We start from the raw sequence: 16,587 nt of genomic DNA on the forward strand, positions 1-16,587 counted from the left end.
TCTCGAAATGCCAGAGTTATCGTAAATAAGCTGTCTGCACGCAATATGTCAATGAGTTCCACCGAAATATTTTGAATGTCGAGAATTTTGTTTGTGGAAGGTTTTTTTTTATGTTTACAGCGCAGAGCAGTAACTGAAATTATTGTATAAAGAGATACATAACAATTTTATACCTTTAGAACGACTTACTACATAAAACAACATTCACTTCATTTTCGCTCAGTATCGTCCGACATTTTACTCGGCACCGATGTCCTTGATCAATCTGACTTTCAATATGGTTGTAAGCGGAGAATAAATCTTTCAATGTTCGTATAGAGGATACGCACTGTAACTATGTTCTGTTTTGTTCAGAATTAAATATATTTCTACTTGGTCTTGACGCTTTGTTGCAAGCTCGTATTATTTGGTATACTTATGCTACTGCTTAACACCAAGATTTAATACTGCTGTACAAGGCAAGTACAGGCATAAGTGACATAACATCTTAATTTTTAAATTCGGTGGTGGTTCTTATCTAATAATAAAACTCTGCTTTACACGTGGCAGCAGTTATATAATTAAATTTAACACGTAGCGAAATGTATTTCATGGAACTTAACAGCTCGGAATGTCTAATAATCATATCGCGATGATCCAGTTACATTTGATCTAACGCCAAGAAATTGTCCCAACTTGTGCAATGTTTCGTAAACGTTGGTATGACCGTCGTTTCAGATGACAAATAATTTCGGAATTCTTAGAAAATCACGCGTAAAGAAAGATCGCTGGAATAGATTAAACTCTATTTTTCTAGCTAAAGAAAATGTTGCATAAAATGTATTTGAATGAGTGTGCTTACTAAAATAACTGTTGTGTTAATAGTATCAGTCCTTGATATACCATTTAGCTAGATCCTTTGTTTCGTTATCAGCGTGGATTTATTGCGCATCTGTTTGTACAGACGTTAATGTTTGTGATTGGGTAAGTTGTTAACTTGTATCGACCCCCAGTATTCTTGCTTTGTCCCACAAAACATCCGCTGTTTGACTTTGTAAATTTTATCCAAAGGCCTGTAATTATTATTCTTATGTCAGCACACATGTCCCAGGCTACCTATTTGTCAAATTTCATTATGATCGCTTCAGTGGTTTAATCGTGATGATACAAACAGACTGTTACTTTCGCATACATTGTCCTGATTAATATTTAGGTGTTTTGAGTGCTCGGCGTTTATATTTTTCTTGTTACATATTTTTCGCTTTTTTGGGCTAGATACACTATCCTAAAAGATAATATCACTTGCATTTTCCTTATTTATACAGTATAAAATCAAAATAAAATATATTTATAATAATGATCGTTTTTAAATGGAAATATAGTCGTCGTTTAACTGATATAAATAATAATAACTCTTACTCAATTACTTATACTTTATAGCGCTAAAATAATAAAATATATTGTTATACAACGTGACGTTGGTTGGTACATAATAAATGATTGGAATGTACAAAGTCGCATTAGGTGCAAGACGGATCTTATTGTTAATGTTAAATAAGTCAATGTCTACCACTTACACACACACAATTGCACAATAAAACAATCTTTAATCGATAAAACACTTATGTAACATAAGTATCAAAAGTCCATCCAATTTTATATGATTATTTATTTACTTAAAATAGTATCGAATGGAGTTTACTTTAATGAATTGTTCTGAATATCGATTTTCGAGTTCAAGTTTGCTTCATACCAAATTCCATCCACAATCAGAGCTACTTTCGCAATAATAATGAGATATATCTATGAGAATAGATAAAAAGAAAGTTGTTGCAGTGTTGCTAGTTTTACCTGTCTAAATGATGCTAGATTTAGCCTACGTTTGGTTTACTAAGCGTTAGTATAATCAATTTATTAGCAGCGTCGAGTGTAGTGGGAAATTGGTATGTTTAAAATTCTGCGTTTACAAAACGTTCACATCTACAACGGAAGAAAATATTTATTTAGTAATATCCACTACAATGAATACAATTAATGTAATCATTGTTTATTTGTTTTTATATTTAAAATTATCAGAATAGTGGACGAGGATAATATTATAGTACTCATTTACAAGCATCGATAGCGTTAGTCGATATTTTTATTCGTTTCTAGTTTTAATTAGAATTAATTTTGCGTAAACTTTATAAAGTTGTGAAATTATTAATTACTTCATAGCTGTAGAGGACGATAAGTTCATTCGTCGAAACTACATTTGATGGTCTAAATGAAACCGGTTTTCGTTGGCTGTACACAAGTACGTGACCAGTTGCTACTATCTAATAATATTCAAACATTTGCGGTTCTCTGAGATAAATATACATATTGTGTTCGTAAAGGCATGTACATAATGTAATCTAATATTATTCTTTTAGTTTATGTTATTATCATGAATCAAATGACGCTTTCCTTTAGCTAAAAGGATTTGCAGAACGTGGTTTCTAGTGAATCAATAGAATTTTGAAAGCGACTTAAATTTTTCGCGACGTAAATGGTCTCACATGTATGTAGGTTAAGATTGATTGCGTCGATAAAACTTTGTATTTAAAATCCTCTACTTTCTTTTTGAGAACATATGTTGTTTTTTTTCTTTTGAAGTTGGCAAGTTATTGTATTTATTATTGGCAGTGCAATATAAATTTCAAATCTATTTCTGTTTATACTGTTATTTGTTATGACGTGTCGATGTCATGGAGTTATTTGTTTTGCTGAGATGACGGTAAGCGAAAATTGAAGGCGAGGCTTCGCGTCACAAATAAAACTTTAGAGAGCAGATCTGTTCACGGGTTCGCTTCTAATTTGGTGACGCTGCGGCCCAGTCTCGAGTCGCCACGCACTCGTGACTACGTAACATCCGTGCATATATAGACGTCTGCCTACGTCACAGGCATATGTTGATAGATCTCAAACGTCAATCCGTATTTGCGGCTGTTATTATAATAACCTTATTATTGTAATTCTTGCTTTTAATAGACAGCTTAAAATAGAATTGTCGATATTTTCGACTTCTGGTCGTAAACAAACTACATAAGGGTACATCTGTCCGTTATCTATTTATATCGAAGGTTAAAATTGGTGATTGTGAACGTATCGAAGTGGTGTTTATCGTTTCAAATTCATAGTGTCAATGACACGTAATAAGGTTTGAATCAATTTAGTGAATTGTACTTAAATACCCTTGCGTGCAGACGTGACCGCCTCGGGTCGAAAAGTTCCCTTTTTTATAATAACTGGTCGGTCGCCTGCCGTACGGCAGTGCACGCCGGTCACCCAGCCCGGTTCCCTGACCTGGCTTACGGTCGAATGGAACTAGTTATCGGCTGAATCTGTTAAACAAGTACTGAAAAACACTTTATTGAACAGTTGATGTGCGTTTATAAATTGTGATGATAAATATAGTCGCGCAATTCTCTCTCGTCTTGCGTCATTTAATATTTACTTATATAAAACATTTCTTTCGTACTTTGTTATGTTATTAATTAGACAAAATTTTCGCATGTGTCTGACGCAACATGCAAGTTGTGTTAAGTTTGTGTAGTCGGTTATTGGCCCGTTAATTTTTAATTACTTATATTCGTATTGTTTTTAAATGTGACTCGCGTGTGAACGTCTGAGATTATAATTGAAATGTTACAATGTAAGGCGGTATTGTTATCATATAAGTTTGTATATAAATACAATGAAGCATAAATTAAGTCTATATAAATGTAATTTTCTACTTTTATATCATACGACGAAGAGAGGCTTTGTCTGCGTGAAATTTATAAAACTTGATAGCTCATTTACCTTCAGCTGTTTAAATTAAGTATAAATCCACAGTGTAAAAAGAATATGTACTTGTTTATAAAACAATAAATCAATCATTAACAATGACTCAACTATAAATTATAGTTTAATTAGTTAATTAGTCCGTCATATACGAAGTCTAATAACTCTCGACTCGTGCCGTGGGCGTAAGCAGGTAAGGGAAGGGGTAGGCAAGACTCTATTAGGCAGGCAAGATTAAATTTTCACCAAAATGACAAAGGGATGACGTGAACGTTCGTACCATTTCAACTAAATTACGAACAAACCAATTTATTGATAGCTTCTCTGTTGAAATTTGGAATACTTTCCCACAATCGAAGTCTGGCTACGCCGATGATTTGTGTTTACATTATAATTAGAATTATCGCTATATGTATGTATTTAAGATAGTTCTAATATTGATTTAAGTATTTAAGTCGTATTCGTTCGTGATAATAAATAAACATTGATAGTAATGATTGGCGCCATGTCGTATATTGTTTTGTTTATATTTACAATCGGAACAATCTAGAGTGCAGTTGTAATTAGTGTGACTTTATCTAGATATCGTGTAGGGCAAAGACCTTTTCTACAAGTGAAAGGTTCATAAAACCTAAAATAACCAGTGGAAAGTCCTCTTCGTTAACTTTTGATGTGAATCGTAACTTTATAAATTTATGGGTTGATATAGTCGAATTAAATTTGCCGTTAGTTTAACTTAAGACACAAAGGGTTTTATTTCAATCGTCAGTTACTTGGTGGTAGGGCTCCTCTGTGTAGGTAGTAGGTATCACCATCTCATTAGATAGTTTTCCACCAAACAGCATTTATTGTTGTGTTCCGATTGGAAGAATGAATCAGCCAGGTTCAGGCACAAGGAGCTTAACACTTCAGTTTCAAAGCTTCGTCAATGGCAAATGTTAGGGTCTGGTTAATATTTCTGACAGCGCCAATGTCTACAGGTTTTGGTAACTTGCTACCAATATCAGAAAAAAATTAAGTTTATTATGATGTAGAAGGGGCAAAAAATCACTTGAGTTCAAATGTATTTATTTGTAAAATCCACGATGACAACGATGACAAAAATCAACGATACCTCGAACTTTTGGTGATGTAAATTATTCCCGATATCAGGTGATTAATGTAGGTACCTAAAGTACACTCTCATGACTTTTTATCACGTACGAAGTAAATATATTACAATGTCATGTTTTTCATTGTATTTGATCACATACGCAGCCGAACCGATGTTACATAACGACCATCCCGTTGATTGTCTCTCGTTTATCAAGATAAGGCATGCTTGTTAATTAATCAATGTTTTCATCTATTTTAGAGCCATCACTATTGTAGGGCGCGGTTCGGCACTCGTCCAGAAACTATAGATCGTTATGTGTATCATTTCCGAAATCAGATGATATATTGTTAAAAAAAATGGACTATCAGCGGTCGTAATTGATCACACTTGGATAAATCTAGACACTGTGAAATATTATTTCCTGATATACGAACGTATATAACTAGAACGCTTTCCAAGGGATTGTATTAAAATATGTTTGTGTTAAGATTTATATAAAATGTATTTGTTCAAGTTATCTAAGAATACCATGCAATCGTACATTAAAATACGATTTTCAATTGGCCAGCCTGAAGTTCGCTTTATAATGCAAGAGAATAAGTAAAAAGCAACGCCAAATCAACTATTAACTTATGTTAATCGCGCAATCTGCGCGTTCAAAACCCTCTCTTTTATACCTAAAATATATATTATATCTGCTCAGCCATTCGTTACTAATCACTGATCGGTCAACGCAGTTGTGTATTATAAACCATAACATAAGTTTATTAGCTTCGGTAGTTCTCATATTTTATGCATTCAATTTTAAATTTTCACAATTTGTTATGGATCGTGTTCAGTTTTCTGAAATAATAATTACATATAAGAAGGTATATTCTGTGCGCAAAATAGCATCAGCATATCTACAAAAATTGAACCAAATTTACCATATGTATGAATTTAAGTTAGATAAGGACGAAGTTTAAAGAATATGTAAATGAATATAATTTATTTATTTATTAAATGCCACACTGTATACATATCATTACAGGATTGTGCCCCAATTCGATATTACAGTACTTTAAAAAAACAAATTTAATACATCTATCCATGTTATAATAATATATATAATACTAAATTGTATATGATATATTCCAAGCAGCAATTATTGTGAGTTCACTCATACTGCAACAAAACAAATCAACTCTGTCTGCTATCGCATTGAGAGTACGTAATGTGCGCGTCAGTGGTGCTTCCTTGAGCAACTTTTTTTAATAATGTTTTTGTTTGATTGCAGGTGGACAGCGGCGGCGGTGGCTCGGCTGAAGTAATGGTGTACTCGCTCGGCTGGGGCATGGGGGAGCCGGAGCGGCGTGCGCTGGACCGCAAGCGTGCCCAGCCCGTCGCGCACACGCTCTCGCCCGACGATGGACACGAGGTCGACGTGCTGCCCCTCCACAATCAGGTGAGTACTAGTATAATGAGCATTATCATCCCATCGCGTAAAAATGAGGTAGTAAGTGACTATTTAAGATAATAACAATTATTAAGCGACTTCAAAAAAAGTGTTCTGAATTCGACTCGTATTTTTTTTTCATTAAAATGTAATGCATACATGTAATTATATTGATTAAACATTTGAGCTTTGACTTTGATAAAATAATTATTTTACGAAATGTACCACTTATTTATAAGGCGAGTATCTCTATAACATTCTAAAGACTATATCAATACATTATTAAATATCTAGACAAAATATTTTTCGCAATCATGAATATTGTGACGACTGATTGCATTACACGTATGTTGTTTTTAACGTATATATATTTATAGTTCATTTCAAATTATACACACTAGTTTTTTTAAATGTGTGTATGTATAAAATTAGTATTTTGCCAGAATTGGAACGGTTTCGTTGTAGACCCTGACACAGTGAAATTGTTATCAACTTAATAAAATTCTAACGCTCGCTGAGTGACTGACTAATCGACTGCTTGACAACTTATGTAGTTTTTCTAGAAGCATGAATTGTTGTATTTATATATTTTATGATTTTATTTTATGATGTAGTACAGCACTAAGTATTGAAGTAAATTCACACAGGGGTATTAAGTGGTGTAATAAGTGGTGCTAGGCTGTTACAATAATCCATATATTTTAATTTTAAATAAACTTTATTTGTGTGTTAGTATTTTAATAATGAATTCTTAATTACTGGGAAATGAACAATAAAACAGTTTGTCTTATCGATTCGCAAATAATAAGTCACGTCAGTAACGAATCGAATCATTGCATTCATACTATGTATTTGTTCTTAAAATACATGTATTACGAATAAGTAAATATTGCAATACATTGCTTATTTTTCTTCCTGATTTATTGTTTCCAAAATCATACATCATTAAGATACCTATTCAGTTTGTTTATCTATCTATTTAGGCAGTCCAAATCCAAAACGTCACCGTAACCACGATACGTGATTATATTTATGTCGTTTTAAATCGATCGCTGTAAGTGTTAATAGAAATTATATGTTATTTGCTTATCCGTTTCCCTTTATTTCAGCATTTCCTTTCTTATAAAGAATTTTGAAATTAATTAGTAGTAAAACAATGATTAATCTAGCTGACCTCATTGTTAGGTTCATTTCATTCCATTATCTAAATTTAAGATGATTTTGTTTTAATCTATTTATTTCCGAATATGGTAAATATTTTGAAATAAATAGATTAAGCACATGTTTATGTTTGATATTTATCACGATTTTTTAAGGATAAGCAATAATCTTTAATATTTTCCTCTTGCATTATATTTATGTATTATATGACATTCGTTAGTCACAAAAATATATCTGATATAAGATGATCTCTGTTCCGCGAAAACGTTCAGGTTCATTTTATTTTCGGCTATGATACAATATTTGTACTGAATTATGTTATGGTAGCGCGACTGACTATCATGTCTAATTTATTGGAATAGTGCAGAATTTACCACTGACCTCGATTTAAATGAGACTTATGGAAACATACGTTGAACTTAAACTGAAACAAGATTATATACAAATAAATATTTCAACGCCTTGATTTCCAGATGTTCAAACTCTATTTTTACTATATTCAATTTTCGTTCTGCGTTGTTTTTGCCTGAAGGAGGTAATTCACGTTAAGTGTGTAGGGTTAAAATATATTTATTTTAAATATCTGTCAGTATTCTACGCCTGGTAGTAAACAGTCAGCATTGCTGGCCTAAGCGCAAATAAACAGCCAGTGTTACTATTGGGCAAATGCTATGATGTGGGTTGATGGAAACTCACGATGTATGACAAAAATATAGCGTTGGGCCGTTTTTTAATTAGCAATCTTTGGTTTAAATGCTCATATTGTAACGAATAGGCTATGTGGCTGTTAATTATTCATTCACCTTCCTATGATATAACACAACAGTTCCGCAATCTTATGTTGATAGATATATCCATTTAATTGACTCTATATTTACAAAGCTAGTTACTAATGCATTTTGTATTCTTTGTTCTATTCGCTGACAATGATTAAATGTGTTAACTCGTGCAATGAGTGCAGTTTTAATTATAATGACGTGGCAGTTGAAATATGCAGCGATTGAATAAATTAATAAATAAAACAACCTTCATTGTTACCGACCTGTTACTGGCCACTAAAAGTGCACAGATAAAATATGTTATTTACCTACAAAATCTATAATGTTGCCAAGTAAAAAATAAATTTTGGTTAAGTTCATACGTTAATTAAAACTATAAATTAACTGGCAAGCGATCAACTATCAAAATAGTATATGGTGATCGAAGAGATATATATTATATAAATGTTGTTAGTTATAATGTATTTTAATTTTAGCACAACGTTGGATTAAAATAATTTTGTAATAAGAACGGTATCAAACAATTCTAAATATGAAATGAGACGAATTGTTTGGCATGAATTTTGCGTGGGAAATACTTGTGACATCAAGACTTCCGTTCAAAATTATTCAAGACGAATCTCAGTCGTAAACAAATATTGATTCCAGTTTAATATCGCGAACTTTAGACTCGTGTGATAATTTCGAGACCAAATCAAAAATAGTCGCTCGAGACGGTCAGAACATGTTTAATGTGCTGCTATAGGCCGGGTCAGCGAGGAGTGCTCAGGTGTAGACGCTTGCTCCGGGTCAACGGCATCAGCTAAACTTTTTTCACGGTCGTTTGTAATTTGATCGTTACAATACGACGCTAGTAGAGTGCGTTTCCACTGCATTGCCTCCCGTGTGTGCGTTACCCGTGTTCCGACCGCAGACACTAATAAGACAACGGATTATTTTTTTATTTTAAACCTCTGTCTCGTTCTCGCACAAATAAAGAGAAGGAGAAAGGTTCCAAGTAATTCTAAAAAAATGTGATGTCGGTGTTATCTTGAGAGGGGATTCCGGCTAAGCCCATTGTATTCATAAAGTATTCGGCTTAACATGGTTATGTTCGCAAAAAATAACATATTTACTGTAAAAATATTGTTGAATGCGTATCGTTACGTATATTTTCGGTCATCGTACGATTTTATATTTTTGTTTTTAAGTTTGTATAGATGCGTCATATATGTTGTATTTTTTATCGGATAACGCTAATTATGATAACGAGGTTGAAATAAAATAAATTCGAAGAACTTATGTAAACCCTTGTCTTTGATAAATATATGACATCATCGTCTGCTAAATAGTTAGGCTGTATTGAGCAACTTACATGTTGGTACATGTGTACTAAAAACAGGTTCTACGGTTTTTTTTGTTGTTGTAATAATTCAACTTTCATGGTCATTCTGTATTAGGAATAATTGAAACATATCGGGGAATCTTACCAGTTAAAAATATATAAGTATACATAAATATACTTACTTATATTGTAAGTTTTATGATTATGATCGTTGCTTTAGGTTGGCGGGCACACCAGACTCCTGGTCTTGAACGACAGTACAGTGATCAAGCCTCTGAACATACGCGAGCTGCATTTCTACCAAAACATTCCCGAAGACATCCAGAGCTTCGTTCCCCGATACAAAGGTGAGGATCGACATTTGACATTAGACGGAGTTAAGCGTTTGCTCGTTGCGCTTTTATGATTTCGCTGAATGCATCATTATCAGTCATTGCATCAAACATATCATTTTAATTTTAAATTTATCAATACATATATATTTATTCGATGTTTAGTTTTTCTTGTTCTTGTCTCCAAATAATTGTTTGTTGTTATGTTTTCGAGCACTAAGGGAGTTATCGCTTTCGATTATTTTTCGTTTGCAATCGACGCTATTTTATTTATTTTTTGAATGTTAATCGTATTGTATTCTGTGTATAATTATCGATTCGTGAATATGATTTGCGTCACAGTAAACAAGTACGGTTATTTCGACGCAATAGATCCGTTAACAATCTTATCTACGCACTCGATTATGTATCGACGCGTAAACCGTGAATGAGGGGGATAATGTGATTAATATGTTATTGGATTTAACTCCCCTTGCTGCTCACTTCACTTGGATGTGCGCGTGAGAGAGATGCCTGGGTGACGAAACAAACCCGCCGACCGCGAATAATATACTTACAATTGTTTTCTTTAGAAAACTATATATTAGATATTATTGTGAAAGTAACGGTTAACGCGTTACGCATGAAAACACGCGGAATTCTTAACTATGTTTTCCGTGAGTTTTAATGTTAAGACGTTTTATTATTTAGGCTGAGTTGTAAAGAATGGCTTCTCGCACAGATTTGATAATTTTTCTAACTTCTCTGCTTTAAGAATACTTTGATAAGTAACAGTCGCGAACGTATTGACTTTTTTTTAATTTAAATGAATACACATTCTTATTCAAATATTGAGGGCCGTTATGCAGTGTGATTCTCATTAAATAGTAAACTATTATATAGTTATATGAATATTTTATTGGTACACATAAAAAAAAACAAGCGATTTCAATTAAATAAATAACAATAACAATGGTAGCTAGTCTTATCAAATTACATTCAGTTCATCAAAGTTATTATTTGAGCTAAAACGATTAAATGTTAAAGATTGAATGCATCAGTGTTTGATGAAATTAAAAAGCTAATGTACCGCAATGAACCGAGAGCTGGCAGACACTTGGCCTAACGTAAGTCATCATTGTCTGGCAGGAGTCGCACGGTTGTGATATTACACAAATTGTCTTTAAAAATAATAAAACAATCTGGGCCTGCCGTGCATCTTGGCATTTGGATGATTTTATTTATATATTTTTAAATATAGAGAAACACACCTACAGATATCAGTCAGGCTAGCCAAAAGTTGGTAACAAGAGTATTAGTCCTGTTACATAGTTATACAAAGTTGACATTTGAAAGAAATATTCTTTGACATAGGTATTTTAAAATTTCTGGGTCAGCAAACGCCCATATACGGCATAACACCAACTTAGCTATTGTGTCATGTGTACCTACTGTCTCTTAAAGCTTTTAGAAATTGTATTGCCAGTTAGAACGACATTTAATTTTTTTTCACCTACTTATACTACCATCTTTGAATATGGCAATATTTAACTGACTTGGCGAGTATTTGTTTCCGAGATGATTATGTTTTTTTATATTTTATAATTGTATGCCAGTTCTCCTGCTATATTAAAAAAATCTTAATGCCACTAATTATACAGCTTACTTTATTTTTCTAACGGAATGCGTATTTTTTAATTAGAAAATTAAACATCTAAAATATAATTCAAATTTACATTTCTATGTATCCTAATAATAACTAAACTTATGTAATCAAATCGTTGTTTCATGTAAATCTCGTTTATGTGATATTTGGCTTCGACTATTTACTTTATAACTACTAAATTGGTCATAAAATAATAAGGCACGAGATAAAAGCAAACAAAGAAGCTGATCTGAAATGCGAATAATATGGCATTAGATGCTTAGTAGCATACTTTTGTTAGGGTCGAGCCGAGTGCTCGCGGGCGGGCGGAAGGCGGGTTTGAGTGCGAGAGCGGGAGCGGGTCAGGGGTCAGGAACACAATATTAGTTTCCTTGTTGTCGCAAGGGTTGCGGCGCTGCGGCTGGCGGAGCGACGCCGGCGGCTCACCACACAACCGCCCCTAATAGCGCCCTAGCGGTAATTTTACATTATGGGTTTGTAAACCTTTACTTAAACCTACATTCACCACACTTACATACAAGACAGCACGCAACACAACGTCGAAGTCCACACACCAACACACGACACAACACACATATTGTATACATTAACTTCACACGCACACAAATACAGCGACACATAACAAAAGATATACAAACCCTTATTAAAATTACGTACTTGATATATTATCACTTTTCATTTATATTAAAGCTGGATTTAGCAAAATAGTAAGTAAAAATATATATATACTATATTGAAGTATAGGAAATAGAATTTATGTACTCGTTGTTAAGATAGTCCACACATTTAATATCGATTGCGTTAAAATTATAAATTAGTATTTTCTATGTTTGCACAAAAAACTTATCAAAATTTATATTTTGTGCATAATTTTAGATATATATTGTTTTATAAAACTAGCCAAATGGTATTTCAAGTATTCGAATGGAGACGGAAAAAAGCAATGATTTTTTGGCCGTTTGTTGCAGGCGTGATGCAGGCCTCAAACACGGGAAGCATGAAATTGGACAAGCGGTACTCGCCATGTTTCCGCGACGAGAACGGGCGCAAGCAGTCGCTGGGCGGGAAGCGCAAGCGCGACGACGTATTCAAGTGCGTATCCGAGCGTGCTCGCTCGCACTCAAGCCGTACACTCCTCGACACTTGTCATGTGTCCTTTATCATATTTCAGAAACTATGACGTACGCCGGACCGGCTCCCGACGTCGCCATTAATTCATATCATCGCAATACTTAACTATCCCACTAATGCGTGAGCGATGCACGAACCACTCACACGGCGAGCCTCCGAATGTGACTTGCGTCGTGGAGTCGTGGTAATTTATACAGTTTGATTGAAATGTAACAATATAACAGATAACGCCAGCTCTGTGTTTCAATTAGCTCCTAATTGACGACGTAGCCTTACCCGCCGCGGCCTTACTTTACACCGACTTTTTCTTTTTACAGATTTAAAGTGCATCGAAACGGTAATGCGAGCGAAGTTCTAAAGAGCATTGCACACATGGACAACTCCAATAAGCAATGTGAGTCCAAAAAAAATTCTTAACACGTTTTGTACTGTTATGTTCAGCCATAGAGGCATCTTAAATTATTAAATCGACGTGCATAAACAAATATAATCAATATTTTTTTCTGAATTTATGCTTACATAAGTAATCTGAAGCACATTCAGTTCTGCTGTAAGCAGACGTCTCCTTCAACGTATGCGTGTATTTGCGAGTGAATTCAACTCGAATGTACGTCGATTGAATGAGATAATTACATATCCAATGTACGTCATGTTTGCTTTTCTATTGATAGATTTCTTAATGATGGAGAATATAACATCGTCGTACCGGCGGCCGTGCGTGCTCGACCTCAAGATGGGCACGCGGCAGCACGGCGACGACGCGACCGCGGAGAAACGCACCAAACAAATCGCCAAGTGCGCCGCCAGCACCTCCGCGTCGCTCGGAGTGCGTCTCTGCGGCATGCAGGTAAGCCTTCACACCACGAATGTAATAGAGTAGATGTGTGCCGCTGAATACTTGATTTTCGATTTTCTATCGCCATCGCTACATATTCTAAGTTTCCATAATCGCCTCAGGTATACGTGCCGGAGACGGGCGCCTGCGTGCGGCGGGACAAGTACTGGGGGCGCGCGCTGTCGGAGAGCGGGCTGCGCGAGGCGCTGCGGGACTTCTTCGCGGCGGGCGCCAGCGGCGTGCGCGCGCGCGTCGTGCGCCGCGTGCTGCGCGACCTGGACGCGCTGCGCCGCGCCATCGCCAAGCAGACCAGCTACCGGTTCTACTCCTGGTGAGTGACGCGCGTAGACGCGACTAGCTCGAACTCGACTACTCTTTCTCGGGCCGCTAGATTTGACTCGACCTTTTTTTTCAGCTCGCTTCTGATAGTATACGAGGGTGACGTGGCGAACGAGTTCGTCACGGACGAGACGAGCGGGGGCGCCTCTTCTGAGTACGAGGGCGACGCCTCAGCTGGCTCCTCGGAGTCGGCTCCCTCGCCGGGCCACTTCGACATGTCGACGTTGCACGACGAGATCTCGGGCGACGCGCGCGAGCCCTTCGTGCCACACTCGGAGGAGACGATGGGCGGCTACGAGGAGGGCGAGGTGAGCGCGCCGAGCGAGCCCGCGGAGGCGCGCTCGAGTCGCGGCCGCGGCTCGCCTCGCCTGCAGCCGCCCAGCCCGGACTCGGCCGACAGCTGGATGGCGTACTCGTCCACGAGCAGCGAGTCGTGGCGCCACGAGGGCGAGGCGGAGGCGGAGGCGGCGGACGCGGCCAGCAAGCGCGCGCGCACGCGGCCCGCGTGGCCCGCGCCGCCGCCCGCGCCGCCCGCGCCCCCCGCGCCGCCCGCGCCGCCCGACGAGCGCGTCGACATCCGCATGATCGACTTCGCGCACACGGCCTTCGCGGGCGCCGACGCCGAGTCGCCGCTGGCCACGGCCACGCCGCACCACGGGCCCGACTGCGGCTTCCTCACGGGCGTGGACTCGCTCAAGCGCCTGCTCACCGAGATCCTGCACCCGCAGCCCTACAGTTAATGAGGCCCCGTCCGCGCCGCGTCGGCGCACTCTAGACAAAACTTGCAATAATATAATCCCCTTTCGGTCGAAGTCGGAGAGGGCCGCGGTCGGTCCCGCCCCGGAGACCTCGGTGGGTACGGTCGGTACGTTCGGTGCGGTCGGCTCGCCCGCTTCGAGGTTCGACGTGACACATATTTGAAAGAGACTATTTCCTTAAAATTATAAATAAAATATTCGACTGAACGCTCCTATTGACCTTAGTTAAAGATACGAATCCGCCGGCCGATTACATCGAGCGGTTGTAAGCAGGGTATTTTCGCTTCGTCCGCCGTTCCTTGTACTTGTACGTAGACGTCTCCCTCGCCCGTGCGGCCGCCGAGCGGTCGTCGCACTTTCTCAAAGTTGGCGGTACAAATATAATTTAATAAATAATATTAAAATTATTATAATTTGAAGGGACCCAGTAGCTATTCTAAAGTGTATTTTTAAGTATTATTATTACGTATTTCCAGATTGACGTGCTTTTGTATCCTTCGGTTCGATAGTTACTTTTGGTTTTTGTATTATGGACAGCTTCGTAAAATATATATTTAGCCCAGATGTAGACATTCCCTAATAAATGTAACGTTAGGTAGTCAAAGTCGTAACCTTTGTGATGTTGCCCGACTGTTCTGCATTTTGATCCTAAATTGCGCATTTGTTATTAGTACTTTAATTAACAAAATACATGTAATTACAAAAATAAATAGAAGGATCTAGATTCGTGTCCAATTTGATCCTTTTTTAATTTGAAAAATTAAGCTAACTAAATGTAAATTAATTTGATTATAATAAATAAAAATCAGTACTATTTGTGAATAAAAATTATAAAAATTAAAATTTGTTAGTAGATTCCAGAGTTAATTGAAAAATAAAACACTATTTATGTACTACGAAAAAAAAAAGATAAAATATTATTTGTAAAACAAACAGTATTATTAGGACTTTGAACAGGAAGGAGTAAGTCGGTTTAGGTTTGGATTTCTGTTGTTTGGTTGGCATAGGTGCTAGAATATAAATTACACTGCCAAAGTGAATGAGTGGCATGGGTACTTGACCATAATTGTGTAAAGTGGTGAAGTGTTCACGAGAAATAAACAGTGCATAGAAGTTGAGACCTATTCTGAACAATTTTGTATAGAAATTGACTTTGCTTCTCTAAATATCAATGGTCAACGTGTGATTTGGAAGGCAGTGTGATTGTTTGATAAAAGTGAATGGTTTTTCGAAGAGAAATATATTGTTCAATTTAGATCTCAACGTCTACGGTCAGTGTTAACAAATAAATGAAGTCGTACACGAGACAGTGAATGCGAGTGACCATTAGCGTTAGCCGACATTCCTGCGTGCTGCATTCGTCATTTGTTTTATTTTACTTTTGTGGGATAAATTTATAAAAAGTACCTGGTTTATTTAGGATGCTAGGCTGTATTATAATATTATCATTTATGTCTGTTATTTTAAATAACTGTATGACACTATTTTGTTAAATAAATTTTAGGTATTAAATTTAACTTGTTTCATTTAATATAAGTACTATCTTGATGTAATAAAGAATATTTTCGTCGTGAATGGTTTTTTTTATTAACATATTCCTTACGACAAAACACACTATTACCTACGTGAGAAATTCTTTATAAAATTTTCCAGTGCAACTACAGGCATGAAGGACATTTTGTTTCCCGAGGTTAATGGCACATTATGAGGAATGATTAATATTTTTTTCTGTATATCTTCAGGTAGAGGGGAACACTAACCATCAAGTGCCACATTTTAACGTCTCTTTACACGATACAAAATAATTTGTACTAAACAAGTACCAAGTCATCCGCTCCTTTTAAGTTAGAAATATTGAACCACGTTGTTCTATTTTTGAAACCTGATGTTAGTTTCTATTAACACCATTAGATATTATCTATTCGTTTATAAGATCTTAAATATATAATATATTTGAGGTTAATAG

The 16,587-nt window shown here is 36.4% G+C and overlaps 1 protein-coding gene across 5 annotated transcripts in view; it reads left to right on the top strand.

The window, feature by feature from the left end:
* Window positions 1-16,196, top strand: part of LOC124534445 (inositol hexakisphosphate kinase 3) — a 36,242-nt gene extending 20,046 nt beyond the window's left edge. For 3 of the 5 annotated variants that reach the window (XM_047110327.1, XM_047110328.1, XM_047110326.1), the window contains 7 exons: window positions 6,159-6,326; window positions 9,802-9,928; window positions 12,527-12,650; window positions 13,007-13,083; window positions 13,361-13,536; window positions 13,647-13,855; window positions 13,940-16,196. In XM_047110327.1, coding sequence (XP_046966283.1) covers window positions 6,192-6,326; window positions 9,802-9,928; window positions 12,527-12,650; window positions 13,007-13,083; window positions 13,361-13,536; window positions 13,647-13,855; window positions 13,940-14,603 — 1,512 coding nt within the window. In that variant the 5' untranslated portion in view covers window positions 6,159-6,191 and the 3' untranslated portion in view covers window positions 14,604-16,196. Of the gene's footprint in view, window positions 1-6,158; window positions 6,327-9,801; window positions 9,929-11,942; window positions 12,032-12,526; window positions 12,651-13,006; window positions 13,084-13,360; window positions 13,537-13,646; window positions 13,856-13,939 lie in introns of those variants that run through there. The other 2 variants (XM_047110329.1, XM_047110331.1) reach the window with 2 other exon arrangements.
* Window positions 16,197-16,587: the final 391 nt, after the last annotated feature.

Source organism: Vanessa cardui, chromosome 12, assembly GCF_905220365.1.
Source record: "Vanessa cardui chromosome 12, ilVanCard2.1, whole genome shotgun sequence".
Lineage (NCBI taxonomy): Eukaryota > Metazoa > Arthropoda > Insecta > Lepidoptera > Nymphalidae > Vanessa > Vanessa cardui.